The sequence below is a fragment of the Hydra vulgaris genome, chromosome 12 (genome assembly GCF_038396675.1).
Source record: "Hydra vulgaris chromosome 12, alternate assembly HydraT2T_AEP".
NCBI lineage: Eukaryota > Metazoa > Cnidaria > Hydrozoa > Anthoathecata > Hydridae > Hydra > Hydra vulgaris.
In genome coordinates, this window is record NC_088931.1 from 53742501 (window position 1) to 53762230 (window position 19730).

Consider the following 19730-nt stretch of genomic DNA (forward strand, 5'->3'; position numbering starts at 1 on the left):
AGGTGTGATTTGGTTGTCTGAATCAGCTGAGTTTAAATTAATCTCACAAAGAGCAAATTAGCCTGATGAATTTTGCTAAAGGTAAGATTCAACAGATTGAATGTTACTTTGAAGACCAGAATATTTGTAAAGAATAGATTTAGACAATTTGGTGATAATGATGGTTTTTGTTTACTTTTTTTGTGGCACTTTATTCATAATTTTTAAGTAGATAGTGTGTGAAACCCTGAACAATAAGCTGTATGGTTGCTATAAAACTGCTAATCAAGCCAAAGTCATGAAAAGGGCTCCTTATGCGGCCTCAACAGTGTACACTAAAAGCACACAGACACCTTTCATACGCAAAATGGCATTGTTAATACTCTGGTATTTACAGTGTTTGAAAAATTTGAAGATATCAACGACCTTGATAAACATTCTGAGTAAGTTAAAAAATACATTTAGGCGGTTCAGCAAACTAAAAATGTTGATGTTTGTTGCAAAATGTATCAAGATTGACCTAGAAGCTTTCATAAAACATATTTATTTAACATATTTAGAGGTAAACATAAACTTATGTCACATCTGAACTAAAAAATTAATTTCTTGATATCAAATTTGGTTATGATGGCAGTGGAGGACATTGTATAATCAGCTTGTATAATTTGGACAAATGTATAATCAGCTTCGTAATGTTAATCCAAATAGTATAAATATGGCAATGTTTTCCCCTCCCCGGCAAACAGTTTAGACAGAAAAGCATCAAATATATATAAAGACCTTGGAGATGCTTACAGTGGTCTTTACAATTTATCTAAGTGACAATGAGAAGATATATGTACATTTGAACTGGGATTCATTATAAATAGAGACATTCATAACTTGGAGCAGATATTTTTGAGCTTAGTTCAAAAAAAATAAGAATATGGTTTTTTAACTAAAAAATCTAAGTATTATGATGCACATCGTATGCAAACAAGTCCAATGCTAGATCTAATGTAAGGTCTGTAAAAGTACTCCATGCATTACTCCATGGGTTTGATCACTTCATGAAAGTAGTGGTTCATATGGCTGCAGGAGTCCATTCACGGACAGAGTCTAAGACAGCCAGTAGTTCCTATTTCCTCAAAGTAGGTAAGAAGTCAATACAAGAGTTGATGAGTAAAAGAACAAGAGTCAAGTAGAATTTTGCAAATTCATTTGGTCAAAGGAGTAGTTCTACTACTAGAAATGTTGCTAGACATCTGTACAATGAGAAAAATAGAAAACTGATTACTGACTACATTTTAAATACCACTCATTTAATAGCGCAGAATATTAGCTGAGTGGTATGGTCTCTTGTGGTCCACTATTATTCCTGGTATGTCATCTAATCACAAAATTAATTTAAAGAATTATGTATTAAAAATTTAGATTTTTTTTTATGTAAAACCCTCTTTTTCAATTTTTTGAAATGAAAAATTTTGTTTAAAACATTAAAAAAAATATTGAAGTATATATTTTAATTTTTTAAATTTAATTTAAAAAATTAAAATACATACTTCAGTAAAAGTAAAACATTTTTTTCTTTTTTTGACTAAAATAAATCAAGTTTTGACTAAAAGTTTTTAAAATTTCAAAAAATCGTTGTTTCTTAACCAGCTATGATAATTTTTCCTGAAACATAAATTTTTTAATTTTGTTTAATGTGCACATGTGGTAGCCTCACTTGATAAATAACAGAACAGTTTTTACTTAAATAACATAACAGTCTATAATAACAAAAGGATGAATTCTATGAAAACTTAATTATTTTTTTATATATCTAACATTGTTCAATATTTTAGTATCGCATTTTAACACAGACAAAAAATAACTTGATATGTAGTGTGTGGTTGGGTACATCCCTATATAATACTTATTATTAATGGAATAACTAATATCTTATTTTTTATTCCATTAATAATCATTGTCTATAAAAAAAGTCATTGAACTAATGTCTATTTATTTATTATTTTAATGTGTGATGTTTTAAAAGTATATATAAACTTATTGCTAAAAATTAATTTGAAAATAAATAAATTTTCATTTAGGTACACATAAGAATTCATCAAGGTAAAGAGCTATTTGGAAAAGATTGCAGGCCATATGTAAGACTACGGATATTGGATGAGAAAAGCTCAACAAATGTTAGTGATTCTGCTAATCCAGTTTGGGAAGAAGAGTTTATGTTTTCCTTCAAAGTTATTAGAGCAAAGTTACTCGATTCAGTTCTGCATATAAAAGCTATAACATCAAAAAGTAATTTTTAATTGTTTTCAAATCAATAAAAAATAAATTGAAATCATGCTTTTCCCCTTTCATTTTGAGCAAAATAAGGGTTTTTTTAAAAGGATCTCTTTGATTTTCCGATCTTCTTTAAAACGTTCTTTTTATTGTATTTTAGCTTATTTTGTGTTATCCAAAACTTCATTGACTGATTTAAATTAAATTTAACTAAAACACAGTTTTAAAGGTTTAATTAAAGAAAATTTACTGAAAGAACATATTAGACATAAAACAATACTGAAAGAACACATTAGACACATAAAATACTGAAACTATTTTGTGCAAAGTATCTTAATGCAATTATTATAATTTATGATTTTTATTAAAGATTTTTTGTTTTATTTAAGTTTTTTTAATCATTCATTAATTTAAAATATTTTCTGATTTTTTAATCAATGCTTAATTCAAATCAATTTATTTCAAATCCAGTTATTATTTAAAATTAGACTATATTAGTAATCTATACAAACAAGACATAATGTTTGAAAATAGTAATCTATTAAACTATGCGTTAGTTGTGTAGTGGTTGTACCATCAAAATTTATAAATCATAAAGTTCCTTTCTTAGAGAGGCTGTTCCTCAAAATTTTGGAGTCATAGGTTTGAAAGAGATGTTTTATAAAAATAAGAAAAAAAAAAAGTAATATAGTAATATACATATATATATGTATATATATATATATATATATATATATATATATATATATATATATATATATATATATATATATATATATATATATATATATATATATATATATATATACACACTACAATTCATAATTATTCAAATGGCATTAACTTTTTATAAAAATGATATTTTTTATTTTTATGTTTATTTTGCAATAGATAATTTAAAAGTATTTTGGTTAAAATGCTTTGATAAAAATCATAAGAATAATAAAAATGCTAAAGTGGGCAAAACTACATAAAAAATGAACCATCAATGACTGTAAACGCAGACCGACGTGTTGAAATTTTAAATCTTTTGTTTTCAAAATGAGATTGTTTGTCTGGAGAAAAAAATTGTTGAATTTATGATAAAATAATGTGTATCATTGACTATAAAACATGGTAGATGTATTATTGAGGTGTTCTGGTTAGAATGCCACAGGTGACTTTGCAAAAATAGAGGGAGTAATTACAAAAGTAGTTAACTTGTACACTTAAAAAGTTATGCTACACCTTCGGAAAAATGGGTTAATGAGAAGCTGTTCATTTTTTCAAAAGAAAATGACTTGGAGCTTAAATATAAAACATATTTTTCAAAAACTTGTTTAAGTTATTTGACTGAGTTTGAGAACGATCAAATATTAAATAAAATGATTTAACCTCCCCAATCACAAGATCTCTCTCCTATCGGATTTTTATGGGTGGAATTAAAAGTAATGTCAAAAACTAATGCCAAATTATGCATAAAATGTGGACAAAACTTATTAGTTAGTGGCATAAAATTAACTTTGACAAATTGGATAAGTTGTTAAGTAGAATACCAAGAATATGCATGGTAGTTATTGTCGCTAAGTGTGATTAAAAGGCAAATAAACTATAAATTTATCTAATTAGACTTTTATTAATTTTTTTGTAAACCTAATAAAAAGTAAAATAACTTATAATTCAGGTAGACATTGCTTACACTTTCTCTCCCAATAGTAAGTAAAACTATGATATCTTATTTTGAAAGGTAAAACCATTCGAATAATTATGGACGGTAGTGTATATATATATACAAATATATATATATATATATATATATATATATATACGTATATATATATATAAATATATGTATAGGTATAGGTACTGGCATCATCATCATATAATATAATTATAAAAGTTGTATATACATTAGGGCTGTTCATGTGAACACAGGAAAAAAAAATTTTTCTCGGATTTGAATGCATAGTTGTTTATTTTGTGCCATTTGACATAGTAATTGACTGTGGAAAAAATCTTTCCAATCAGATAATGTTTAGGGGGTGCTCAATGACCATAAAGTTTTACGAAAAACGTCAAAAACGTGTAAAAAGTTCCAAAGTTCCAAAAATTTCTAGAACCTGGTTAGTTAGATTTTTTCCACTGAAATATTGTCTGATTGCGTGCTATATAGATTAATTAAAGTGCAGCAGATTAACTGTCATCAGGGCACCAGACTAAAAAATGTCTGCTAGTGTTTAAAACAACTGTGTTTATATCATTTTGTTAAAATTTGTATTCATAATTTTAATACTATTATTTAACTCAATTTAGAATTTGTTCAAACAGAATAAAAAGGTTTACAAGTATAAATATTATTTTTATTTGGAATTTCAGTTTGACAACAAATGTATTAATATTTTGATAGTACCTAACCTTAGTAACCTATTACAGAAAACTAGCATGGTAGTCTGGTAGTGTATTGTTTGTTATTAAGTGCAGATAATAATAATTTCTAATTTGAAAATATTTATTTAATTTCTTTAGTAATAATTATTATAATATATTGCTGCAGCTGCATAAACCAACAACTGAATGATAAGTTTGTATAATATGGTATTGAGTTTTGATTTTCTCATAATATTTCAGTTATCATTGAAATGGCAGCATCATCTCGTGTTGCTATCTCTACACGACTTCAAACCAAAATCTTTTTAATTGGACAACCAGAGCCAAATCTTCCAGATAAAGTTCTTCCCTTAACATCTGATGTTTTAAAAACATTTTTTTATCATCTTAATTCAACCAAAAAGTCAGTGCCTGAAAGTCTTAAAACAACTGTTGATGAACTGATTATTATTTGGAATAAAGCCCGTATTCCGACAGCATTTCATCCGAATGTAGTCTTAAAGTTGAAAACTTTAGTCCAGGAATTTAAATTAATAAAAAAAAAAAAATCCAGATTGTCAGATTCTCAGAAATCGAGAGAGAAATCATTTACAGACACCATTGGCCTACTTTTTGACATTGCCCACAAGGATGCTGAAACCATGATCAGAATTGAAGAAGATAAAGAATTTTTATTGGATCAGAGATGTCAGAGAAAAATGGTGATGTTTGGAGAGGACAAAGAACTTTCAAAATTAGAAGAAAGAAATGAAGCAAGGAAACAAGCAGAGAGAGAACGAAAGCTAAAAGAAGAGCAAAGACAATCTGGTGCGAGTGCAATAGTTCCTGTTATTGAACCTTTACATGACGAAAGTTATAGTGATGACAACGATAACGATGCTGTTGATAATGACAAAATGGTTGATAGAGATTTTGAGATAGAAATCCCTGTTTATTACAGACAACAAGTCAGTAAAGCAAGTTCTTCAGGGTCAGCTGAATCAAGTTTAGCAAGTACTCCAAAACGACAATGTATCTTAGATACAATTCTTGACTCGCCTGATGTTTCATCAACATTAGACAGAATTAATCTATCTGACACAAAATTTACTATACTAGCAGCAGCAATTGCAAGGGCTGGTGGACAGAACCTCGATGATGGATCATTGTCACGTTCTACAGTCCGTAGAAAACGAACCTATCATCGATCAAATATTGAAGCCACTGTTCGAACTGAATTCTGCGATTTGGACAAACCACCATTAATCGTCCACTGGGATGGCAAACTGATGATAGATCGTACAAATTCTGCAGCCCCTAAAGCAAATGTTGACCGGCTATCTGTAGGTGTGACAGGTCACAATGTTGACAAAATACTTGGAATAGCAAAACTATCAGCTGGAACTGGAGAAGCCCAAGCAAAAGCAGTTATTCATCTGCTTAATTTCTGGGACATAATTGGTGATGTTATTGGAATGAGTTTTGATACTACAGCCTCTAACACTGGCTCCAAAAATGGTGCATGTGTAGTTCTAGAGAAACATATAGGTAGAAATTTGTTATATTTCGCTTGCAGACACCATGTTCATGAGATCATAGTAGCAGGAGTGTTTGGATCACTATTTGGACCATCATCTGGTCCCAACATACCTCTTTTCCAGAGATTTCAGCAATATTGGCCCAAAGTTAATCAAGGAAATTTTAAACCTCTGGATGACATTCAAATGAAAATACCCCTGGTGCAAGAACTACAAAATGAAGTGATTGCATTCCTCAAAGAAAACCTGCATGTTAAAATGCCAAGGGATGACTACAAAGAAATCATGGATCTCTGTCTGTTAATACTTGGAAAACTGCCTGATCAAGAAGAGAAAAATTATCATTTCAAGATCCCTGGTGCTTATCACATGGCTCGCTGGATGGCCAAGGTTATTTATTGTTTTAAGATTTATTTATTTCGTGAAGAGTTCAAGTTGACCACAAGAGGAAAAAAATCTCTGTGAATTTTGCTTATTTGCTAGTCTGGTTTATGTAAAATCTTGGATATCATGCACAAATGCCAGCGATGATCCAGTTAATGACTTGTTTCTGTTTCAGCAACTTAAGCAGTTTGCAGTTGTGAATAAAACGATTTCCGAAGCAGCAGTCAAGAACTTTCAAAACCATTTGTGGTACCTTTCACCAGAATTGGTCCCACTAGCTTTGTTTTCAAACAAACTTCAAACGGAAGAGAAGCGAAAAATGATTTCCAACATGAAATTTCACGGTGAGAACTGGTCTGAAAGGTTGATCAAATTAAAGAACATTGAAAGTCTAGAGAAGAAATCTCTGGACATGCTGGTGACATCAGTTTCAGCAAGTGCGTTGCGGTCAATGAAGGTTGATATTGATTTTCTGTTCAACAACGATCCAGCTACCTGGAATGATTCCCCAGAATACCAAGAAGGAAAAAATTTAGTATATTCATTGAAAGTAGTAAATGATGCTGCCGAACGATCTGTGGCTTTAATGTCGATGTTTAATGAATTGATTACAAGGAATGAATCTGAAATGCAGAGGTTAATTCAGGTGGTTGAGGATCACAGAAAGCGAGTGCCAGATGCCAGAAAGTGTACTCTGAAGAGTTATAGTCCTCGCTAGCATTAACATTGCACGAATTATAACATTACGATAATTAAATGTTAATTGCTCATATGTTTTTTGTTTATAATTCGTATTTTAATCAATGACAAAGAGTCAAAAATCCTAGTGTTTTATTTTGGAAAAATTCTGATATAACAAAAACCGCAGAACTTTAGTCGTATTGCAGTATTTTATTTCAATAATTTCTCTGCTAATAAACCAGTCTAAAGTGGATGTGGATTGTAATTTGTATTCATAATTTAATATTTAGAGATAATTAAAACTGATCAAATCTGAAAAATCAATTAACCGGGTTTTAAAAATTTGTGGAACTTTGTTACTTTTTCCATGTTTTTCACATTTTTCGTAAAACTTTATGGTCATTGAGCACCCCCTAAACATTATCTGATTGGAAAGATTTTTTGCACAGTTAATTACTATGTCAAATGGCACAAAATAAACAACTATGCAATCAAATCTGAAAAAAAAATTTTTTTTGGACAGCCCTAATATACATATATATATATTTATATATATATATATATATTTATATATATATATATATTTATATATATATATATATATATATATTTATATATATATATATATATATATATATATATATATATATATATATATATATATATATATATATATATATATGTGTTTATCTATGCTTGTATGTATATATATATATATATATATATATATATATATATCTATTATACATATTCATTTAAGGTTTCTTTTAACACTTCTTTGTCATTGTCGATTCTTTATAGTTATTAGCACCGTATAACATGAAATTAACTTGCTTATATCTTTTTTTTAAGGTTAGTATGAAACGTGATATTTTTTGCATTATTTAGTTTAACTTAAGCTTCCTTTAACCATTTATAGAAAGTACTTTGCTTTTTATGGTTTCACTTATATTTTTCTTTATAGATTTTCAGAGAAAAGTTATGATCCAACTTGCTGAAACAATAACATGTTGGTTGCAGATCTGCCTAGTTTTCTTAATATCCAGAAGAAAGTTATAAACAATGTTAGAGTTCAGATGAATTTAATGTTTTGGAAAAAAGTTTTGCACTTGGAGATAACATTCAATACATTACTTATGTATGCATGAACTTAATGTTTATTGTTTAGGGATTGTTTTTAAATTACGCATCGCTAATTTTTTTTAATAAATAAAACAAAAGAGATTGTTGGTGTTTCCTCGCAGAGCCAAGAAAAAAAACCAAAACAGCCCCATTAAGTGTAGTTAAAATCGCTACGTAAACCAGCTTAAGATTACCTTCTCCTTTTTGTAAAATAATTTTAGCTTAGCGTAAATTATGGACAATATGTTATTCATTACCACAATATTTTTTTTGAATTGTCATGAACTTTTTCAATGTTTATTACATTGTAATATGTAATATTGTAATTACATTGTAATGTTTATTACATTGTAATCTTTTTAGATAAAATAGTTACCATTAATTGGCGTAAAAATCCACCTGATACAATAAAAAATGTTGTGCTGATTATAATAAATATTATGATTTTTTATAGTTAAAAAAAAAAGTTTGATTTTTAAAATGCATGTTTGACAATATGACATTATCGTCTTATTCATATTTGTAGACTGACAACAGACATTATTTTGTCGGAATACAGCATGAATAGTCTTAAGAAGAAATAAAAGTTTAAAGAGTTGATAAGACTATGTATTACTATAGTATTCTCATTAGCTTATTGTTGTGTTAGATTAGCTTATAAAATAAAAAAAAATATTTTGATAAAAAAATTTAAGTTTTTTAAACATTTTTTTAGTATGGAACATGACATGTATTTAAGTATATTTTATGTTATGATCTTATTGAACTATATCTTAGTATTTTGACAACTGAGTTGCACTCTTATTCACAAATTACATATACGACTGTTGAAATTTAGCTCAAAGAGCATAATTTTTGTTGTTTCTACTTTTTACTGTTTAACCTCAACATGAGTTATATAGACCATTGCGGTACATTTGTTTGTACAATTCTAACATGCGTTAAATTATTCGCTTATTCAACTTGGACGAACTATCCACTTCAGTATCACTTGTTTTAAAACTTTTTTCTTTTTTTCCATCAATATATGGTAATTCGCGTGTTTATCTTTTTGATTTAATAATTATTATCTTTAGGGTATGCATTACATGCCAGCTAATAAAACTAAAACTTAGTTTTAGGGATGGTAAGACTCAATCATACGTGTCTAGTTTTAAATTATCGTCATTTTATAAGTTAATATATTCTGTACTTTAAAATGACTTGTTTTGTATGATTTATTACAAAATATATAACAAAGCTATGAGGCATAAATGCATTTTAATGCCCTGTATTAAGAATTGAAAACAAAATATATAAATGTCTAGGTTTGCGTTATTTTGTTGTTGTCATTCTTATTTTATAACTATGAACCAATCGCTTCTATAGTTTACTGAATAACAAAAGATTATTAAATTATTTTTTTTATACATGGTAAAATTGCACGAGTTGCTTATTGGGAGATCTAATTAATAAAATTATGTGTTAGTATTCAACTCTTACTAGGTCATTAGGTATTGTCTTTAAGGTTGAGTTTCTTAAGATTATCTCTTGCACAATAAGTTCTACTAACTTTCTTTAAATTATATCAGTATGTTTCTTTTTAAATGGGAGAGAGTTAGAGGGATTGGCTCAACAGTAGTATGTCCTGTCAAATCTTGCGACATAAGAAGGCTTTGATGGCTTTAAAATGTGTTTTATTTTTTTTATTTTGATGATGAGATTGTTACGAGGATTTCTAGAAAAATATGAAATTTTGTTAATATATTGATTGGTTCGATACAGAATCCTTATATTTTATTTTTGATAATACTTTTAAAATTCCCGCCTAACGTATGATAATAAAAAATACTATCGCTGCCCTATCCCAAACCCTTGGTTGATGAGGTAGCTACTGCTTTATGTGCTCGCCCTAAATTAGACAATTGATATATAAACTATAATTATATATAAACTAAGTATAAAACGATTATATATCCACTAAAGCGGTATATCTTATAGTTAAATATGTATTGTGTTTAAAACAAACAATTTTACGAAAATGGTATAAATTCTGATTAAATAAAAACTAAGTATATAACGAATCTTTCCAGTTAAAGGGTGTTAATTAAAGTTAAATATAAACTTTATTTCCACTATTACGAATATTTCAACTAAAGTATTATAAAAAAATGAACAAATGACATAAAACAATAAAAGACTTACCCCTTTAGATAAAAACATACCTTTTTTGATTACAAATATTCTTATGTCTAAGTTCTAAGCTTTCTGAACTTTTGTCCTTTTTTTATAAGTACTCGGTTACTACATATTTCAATATAGTCTTTTTTGCATTTTGGCTTAGGAGTTAACAACCTGATGTGTTCCAAATATTGACTAGATTTTTGCTTTAGTTACAAACATTAATACAAAAAGTGCCGCGGTCAAGGATAACACGGAGTTAATGTTGTGAATGACATTAATTAGAAGTTAAAAATTGTGATATTCAGCCAACTGCGCAATATAATCATTGCATGAATCTCAGTTTAAATCTGGTGTTAAACTACGCTGTTTCTGGTCTCAGAAGAAGAAAATGAATTTTTTCTAATTTTTCAAGAAATTTACTTCTTTTTCAACTACAGTTATAAATAATAGAATTTGTTATTAAATTTCAGCAGGAAGTCGGAAGTAACTAAAAAAGAGCTTCTATAAAGTTTTAAAGTTTTTTAAAGCTTTTCAGATATAGTTAGAACTTTAACAGAAACTTCTTTAAAGAAGTTCAAAAAGAGAGGAAAAAATTGAAGCTCTAAAATTAAGAGACAAAATATCAAACTTTGAATTTGTTTTTATTTTGCTAATTTTGTATCAAATAATAACAAATGTAAGTTATGTGTTAAAAAATTTACAAAAATAGTCCGTAGATCTAAATGAAGCGACCACATTAGTTAATCTGAAAATCAATTTTATCTATTTAATAATAACTGTGTTTATGTACAATAACCGTTTACGTTGTTATTCTAGGCTTTAACAGCCGTTTTATGTTGAAAACCAATACGACTTTGATTTCAACTATTTAGCTATACAATGTATATACAATGAATAAACAATGTTTTATATAATGTATATACAATGAATATACAATATAAAATATAATAATAAAATATAAAATATACAATGAATATACAATGCTTTTATTTAATTTATTATTACTGTTAATAACACTGTTTCATATTAAGTAGTATCTCTTTGGCGTTTTTTTATTAATTTTCGACGTTAGAATTATCTTGTTCTCCAAATTGTTTAGTTTTGAGATAAAATGATTAAAAAAATTAAAACTTTATGAGACGGAATAAATAAATAACTTTAAAAATTTATTTTTCTCTACAACATTTTTGCTTGTATAGTAGGTTTTAATATAGTAAAAAAACATTATTCTGAGGAAACTTAGGCTTTCAATAGGTCATTTTTTTTAATAAGTGGAGATAGAACAAGATAATTTTAATATCGAGATTTTTTTTTCTTTTTCAAGTGGCCCACAAAGACCTTACGGTCTTATCACAGAGCACTGCAAATAAGCATTTAATAGGAAGTTCACGCCTTCTTCCCAACCGCTATCGTAAAAAAACTTACCACACCGATGTTGTGTTGTTTAGATGCGCTCTTTCAAGAGAGGTGTATAATAGTTTTGACGCGATTATATTTACATTTTTAAATGAATGATATATTATTATTACCATTTTATAAGCTTTATTGAACATATAACTAACATGAAAAGACATTTACATTTGCTAACGTTAAATTTTATTGGCTATAGTTTTGATTATGTCATTAATTTGTTTTGAGTTTTTTCTATATTTAATTGTTTTAAATCTTACATCCAAAGTAATCTAATTATGATAATTAGTTTTAAATAACCAGCATACATTTTACACTTAGTTGAAAACTCATTCGGTAAGTCGTTTATATAAACAGTAAACATAAACGGACAAAAGACAGAGCTTTGTGGCACTCCACCTGCAACTGGTAACCGATTTGAAAATTCACTGTTGCAGATAAAATGTTGCACTCTTTTACATTCAAAATTATTGCACTAAGTACTTTACTGTTAAATTTATAACTGGTTAGCTTAAAACATAATCTCTTGTAAGGTGCGGTATTGAAATCGATGGATGACAATACCTGTGACAAATTGCGCAAAGGTTTAATAATAATTGTCGCGTTAAAGAACTTAAGATCTTTTACTTTTTTAACTAAACTTAGTTTTTTAACTAAACATAGCGAAGTGTAATATTTAGAGAATCCCTAAGTTGCGTTTTTGCCTTTTTTTGCTTACGTATGTAAGATACACACTAATCCTTTAGTTTTAATAAACAGAAATTTTAATATTAAATTATGAAAGTTTCCATACTTTAATCAGATTTAAGTAGTTCCGCGTATTTAATGCGAAAAGTGGGAGGGGTTGGTTGGAGTTTTGTTCCAAATCTAATAAACGAGAGGGAGGGGGGACTGACGCAATCTTAGTTATGGGGTGGATGGAAATTCATTTCTTAAATCTAATTAAAAAATAACTAATAATTGTGAAATGAAAAAGAGAAGAAAAAGCCAGTCGCTATTCAAAATCTTAAAATCCAAATTAACATTTTTGTTTAGACACAGAAAAACAATTTCCCAGTCGGCATATCTATTATTGTAAATACTCGGAGTATTGATCACGTATTACATACCGCTGTTGATACCAGAAAAATACGCATTTAGTTTTAAGTTTCGAATTCGAGTTCAATACCATTTCTTTATCAAAATTACATATTATTTAATAATTGATCAATATCGGAAACAATATCGTACCCGATTTTGATCAAATATCAACATATAACGGAAAAACAAAAATCTTTGCTTTAAAACGCATGCTTAAACTTTAATTGTGAAAGCAAAGTTTAAATTGAAAAGTTTTCTCTTAAGAAATTTAGTAAAAAGTTTGTCTGGAATGAAAAGGAATAGTCAGGAATACATGAAAAGTTGTGTGAAGAGATATAGCTCTGCTAAAGCAGTATCGCATATCTCCAATACAGTTACATTACTTTTGTGTACTAAAAAAGTTTATCATAAACTTTATCATAAAAATATTTATTACTACTTTTAAATTTATTTAGTTTTATGAAGTCATTTAATATAATTTAAATTAATATAATTCAAATATGTTATAAGTCCTATCATTTCATATCTTGCTTATTTAATTATGTTGATTATTATTTTATTAACATTTCTGTTATGCTATTACCTCTTTTTTTGAACTGTTTTAAAAAATTTAGAAAAATAAATTGAAATTTCGAGCCAACATTGACATTTTATTGCTGCTAAACGTTAAATTTTGTTATAAGGATTGCAGTTCTTCTATCTGCTTTTTGCTCTTTATTCAATAAGTATTTGATTTAAATTAAATATAATTATAATTTGATATATTTATTACAAGATATATGTTTTTATATATGAATATATATATATATGAATCTTTTTACATTTTTTCATGTTATTTTTAAATTTTTTGTTTGCGCAATTCAAGTTATATATGTTTATAGTTTGCATATATGTTTATATTATGTTTAAAGTTAAAAAGTTTTTGATTAATATATGTATGTGGTAATATGTGTTATGTAATTGTTTTATAAATGTGTCATTAAAATAGTATAAAATGTATCTATTGTGTATATAAATATTATATGAGGTGTTTATATATGTTATATAAAGTTAAGTAAATGTATTGTGTTTTATAGTTATTATATATGTTTATATTATGTTTGTTCCATGTTTTCAAAGTGTGTGACTTTGCAAACGTGTTGAGCAAGATTTTGCATAAAGTTATTATTTATGTTACTATTGTTGTTACATTTGGCTTACCTTTATGTTGGTGTCTATTGTTAAAAATTATAAGTGGTTTTGTTATTGAAACTCACTGCTTTTAATCATTCACTAAAAGCCACTCAAGAAAAATCATTTTGCTGTATATACATTTTGTTTATATCTCAATTTGAGTTTTTAGAACCATGAAGTACCAACATGATTTGTTTCCTAAAAGCTAACATGAAATAACACTGTTTAATAACTGCTACTCTCTTATCATGACATCTTATCTTTGTCAGATATATTGATTTTCGATTCGTATATGATGTTTTTCTTTGTATTTACTTATCCATTTCATTTCAGATTTATCATATGATGGATTTATGCGATATAAAAGAAGAAATGAAAGAAAGAAAAAAAGAATAAATTTTTATGAATTTTTTCTAGGCTTTTCTAAATGTGTTTCTTATTAACATGGTTTTACAAGCAAGGTCTGCAAGCAAATTTGAGCTGAAAATTTTTTTTAGCTTTTAAGGAGAATTGACGTTATTCTTTGTTTAATTTAATTTGTTTAAATATAGTAGTTCTAACAAATAAATGTTTGTTTGTTCTTGGTTTTTTACTTATCTGTTTTCAGATTTTTATAAACTAGGCAACTCAGTTAAGCAAGTTTTGTTTTATTTTTTAGTGCTATTATAAAGAGTTGAAAGTTATTTTTCAGAGTGATTGAAAAGAACTGAAGTGTTTTTTAGTTACTTCACACAGTGTAACTGATACTGGTTTGAGTAAGTTTACTATTTTGTTTTGTTTTATATTGGATTTATCTTATATTTGATATATATTATATTAGATATATATTTTGTGTATTTAACATGGAAAACTGACAGTAATTTGTTGCCACGAAAGTTTATAAACTGCCTATATATTTCAGTATATTTATATATATATATATATATATATATATATATATATATATATATATATATATATATATATATATATATATATATATATATATATAATTATATTATATATAATTTAGAGTAAAATATATTGACTGACATTGCTTCAATTTTTTATACAAGATTGTGCATTTATTATTTTTGTTCATTATTGTACAAATAATTTTGTGCATTGTAGATTCTTTGTTAAATTATAAATAATTGATGTAAATAAATATTGTTAAATATTTTTGATAAACGACTTATGTATATAAACATATACAAAGATATGGATTTCAATAAATCTTAAATTTAAATAAAGTCTTTGACTAGAAAAGATCACGGTTTATAAGTTTCTTTTACGTTCATTTATTCAATTGTAACAATAGTACGATGACTGGTAATACGTTTAATGATTGGCCCTTGATTGTTCAAATATTGTAATAAATAAAATCTTTTTATTCCAAGTATTTTCTTTGGTTTATGGCTTAGAAATAAAACTAAATGTAAAAATTAGTGCAAACCGGTCCGGCTACGGCTCCGGCTACGGCTCCGGCCCCGGCAAATAAAAATATGAATCTTATTATAGAATCTAAATATTAATACCGCAGTTGATTGCAATATTTTTTTCCAAGTTACAAAGTTCAATTTTTTTCGTAATCCTATTAGCACCATCAATCTAAGAAGATTTTAATATTTAAATTGAATTAAAACTTTAAATCTATTTTTTACTGTACTCTTTTTTTATTTCTTAAAATGCTTTCGGATATTTTATGATATTGCGACTAATAAATTTATTATTATTATCAAAAGCAAACATTTTTTAAAGAACTTTTATAGTTTTAATCTTTATCACTTCATATTTTATTAGGTTTTCATCGAAACTATTAATAATTTTCGTATATAGCTAATGACTTTATTTTATATAAATTCAAACATTATCTAATAAAACTATTTTCTTTGAAAGATGATTTTGTAATTGATTTATTAGTTAGTCTACTAAATTAAAATCATGTTAAAACATGTTTTTAATTTAGTAAATTTAAATATGGCTTGAGATTTACTGTATTAATCAAAAGTCAGCAGTTAGAAAAAAAAGAATTCTACATAATTAAGGTAAACATAATTTTGTCTACTGGTATCATTGCAAAACCAACTTTATGCTTTTTTTATCGCTATTTTTAACTACTGCATTTTATAATATACAAAAAATTTACAAAATTTGTTATGATCATATTATATTTTTTAATAATTTTTAATGATTTGTTTTGTATCTTTATAACTTTCTTTAACGCAGTGTCTTAGAAACACCGTCAACTCTTTCTCTCTCTCTCTCTCTCTCTCTCTCTCTCTCTCTCTCTCTCTCTCTCTCTTTCTTTCTTACTCTCTTTCAATCTGTATTTCTCTCTCTCTTCACATTTCAGGTATTTCTTTGTATTTACTGATTTAATAACTGATGTTATCTAGTCTCTATATCGTTATCTAAAAGCGAGCGCAGCAAAACATTTTGTTTTAAAGATAAATTTGTATTTTGTTTTAATTTAAAAATAATATATCAACTTAAATTGCTACTATTAATTCATTTACTAACAACTGTAATATATGACGGCTTACTGCTAGTCATATATTACAGTTAAAAATATGTTTCAGACTTTTAAACTTTCATAGAAAACTTGTAATTAAAAATACTTGAAAATAACGAAGTTAGCAACTGTTGTGCTGAAATAAGTTTGGTTATTTCAGCACAACAGTTAGGTAAATTCATACTTAAATGCATACTTACTTGCATACAAGATTTTTCAAAAAGAGTTCATTAAATTTGAAATATCATAAATAAATTCAACTCTGCATCATTAAAAGTCACGGTCAGTTACAATGATGTTATTACTCGCTATTGACATATTTCTTTAAATTATATCAATAAAAAAAGTGAAGAAAAACAGTATTTTAACTACTGTTTCTTCAACAAATCCATATATTAAAAATATTCTTCTCAAAACCTCATAACTTAAAAAACGGGGTAGAAAATAAATATAATAGAAATAATCTAATCTATAATCTATAATAATATAAAAATATAATCTAAACAAAAAAAAAAAAAAAAAAAAAAAAATATATATATATATATATATATATATATATATATATATATATATATATATATATATATATATATATATTCTTGCTTGGCCTTTAATTTTTACCATACAAAAGCTGAGATGTTGTTTTTTATTTGCTCTAGATATAATTAATAGTTAAAGAGACTTTATAAATATATATATATGTATATATATATATATATATATATATATATATATATATATATATATATATATATATATATATATATATATATATATATATATATATATATATATATATATATTTATATATATATATATATATACATATTAATATATATTTATATATATATACATTTATATATATACATATATTTATATATATATAAGTATATATATATATACATATATATATATATATATATATATATATATATATATATATATATATATATATATATATATATATTAATTCACCTCCCCAAGACCAAGAAGGCTATAACAGACGGGGAGGCTTCTTAACTTTGGTTATAACCCTCTTTAAACTCTATAATTTCGAAACGCGAACTTGAATGCTGTGCGGATAAACAAGTTGAGCGCGGATGTCGCGGAGATCAAACTCGGAACCTCTCGCATATGAAGAGAGTACTCTACCACTACATCAAAACCGCATTATACCGCAATTTTCTCTTTTTTATATAATTTTTAAAACTTTGTTACTACCCCTGATAGTGATTTTAAAGAAAACGGTTTTGGATTATTGAATTCGACTTTGCTCTACAGCGTAAAATTGATTTATGGTAAAAATTTATGAAAAAGTGCTTCAACCTAATATATATCCTAGTTTTAATCTGTTATATTACTTAAATATGTCCATATTACTTAAATATAGTTGTCAAAACACAACATTTCAGTAAATTTTCAACTAAAATTTACAAAAATGTTGTGTTTAAAAATTTCTGAATAAAAATTAGCTTATAGTTACGAAAAACTGCCTATAAAAATCTTAACAGATCATGTTTTTGAACTTTGATGTTTCTTTTACCTAAACAACGAATTTAATTCAAATCTTATATATAATCGGCAAGCAAACGTTACTCTTAAGAGAATAAATAAATAATAATATTCTCCGGTTTGAGTTTTCTCGCCACAAACACTTTTATTTTATGTTACGGCAAAATTTACAAACTCTTATGGCATATATTTTCGTTTTGTCATAGTTCAGAAACCTGGTCATTTAATAAAAGTATGTAGTGGTCAGCAAAATATCATACAGACGCTCTAATATTTTGAAATTACCATAACTACACCGAGTAAGAAGTCCAGAAAGTGTTTAAAAAACTCAAGAATTGTGTATTTGTGTGTGTGTGTGTTCGTGTGTGTGTGTGTGTGTGTGTGTGTGTGTGTGTGTGTGTGTGTGTGTGTGCATGTGTATAATGTGTGTGATGTGTGTGTGTGATGCCAAACTTTAAGTTGAATTTTATTTTTTGAAAACAAAATGTAAATATTAGCAGAATTAAAAATTAAGTAAAATAAATGATTGCTTTTACTTGCTTCTCACTAAAAATAATCTTCTGTTTGCAATATTGACAGGTAACCAAACGATAAATGCAATGTTTTTCCATGTGTTCTTTTAGATTCTTAAGCAAAAGTGAAGTAGAACACGGTTTATTAGAACATTTTAATGTTTGATATTTGCAAGAACCCAAATGTTGCTTAAAAAAAAGAACTTATTTAAATTACTTTAAAAATCAATAATTTTTTTGTATAATTTTGCACACGAACAGGGTTCGTGTACTGATTGGAACACTTTGAGCCGTAATAGTCTGAGAGAAGTAAGGAAGAATTAACTAGTAAGATTAAGTGTTAGTATCAGATTACTAAAATTTGGACAGATGTCCAGTAAAAAATTTAAGCTTATGTAAAGAAGTAGGGACACATGTTCCTTTCTATTTTACAACTGTCTATAATTGTCTAAGTATAGTCTTTTGTCTTATATAGGTTCGCGTATAATTGAATATATTGCGTTAAAAGAGTCTAACCAGTAGGAACTTGTCGTTTTATTCAAAAATCGCCCCTCTTGACATGATGATTTTGGGTTAATGAGTCTAGCCCACTGAAAATTGTCGTTTTGTTTAAGACTTCTCGTTGGTAATTTGTCGCTTTATTCAAGAATTGCCCCTCTTAACATCATATATCTTGGGTTAAGAAACCCAGCTAATTTTTTAGCCAATTGGAATTTGTTGTTTTGTTGTATAGTTGTTCTATTGCGATCTTGCCCGAAAGAATTAACCTTTGACATTGTGATTTTGCGTTAAAAAAAGTCTAGCCTATAGATATTTGTCGTTTTATTTAAGAATCACCCATCTTGACATGATGATCTTGAGTTAAGGAATCTAGCCAACTGGAATTTGTCGTTTTACTTAAGACTTCACCCTGGTAACCTTGCCTAAAAATTATCTTTTTTACTTTTAGTACCATGATTCTGGGTAAAAAAATCTGTCCAATTGGAATTTGTCGTTTTGTTTATAGTTATTCTATTGCGATCTCGCCCAAAAGAATCAACTTTTGACATTGTGATTTTGTGTTAAAAAGTC

General features: G+C 26.8%; 1 protein-coding gene across 3 annotated transcripts in view; it reads left to right on the forward strand.

The window, feature by feature from the left end:
- LOC100205085 (otoferlin) overlaps positions 1-19730 on the forward strand; it is a 182930-nt gene that overhangs the window by 44640 nt on the left and 118560 nt on the right. For all 3 annotated transcript variants that reach the window (XM_065813710.1, XM_065813708.1, XM_065813709.1), the window contains exon 7: positions 2052-2259. In XM_065813710.1, coding sequence (XP_065669782.1) covers positions 2052-2259 — 208 coding nt within the window. The remainder of the gene's footprint in view (positions 1-2051; positions 2260-19730) is intronic.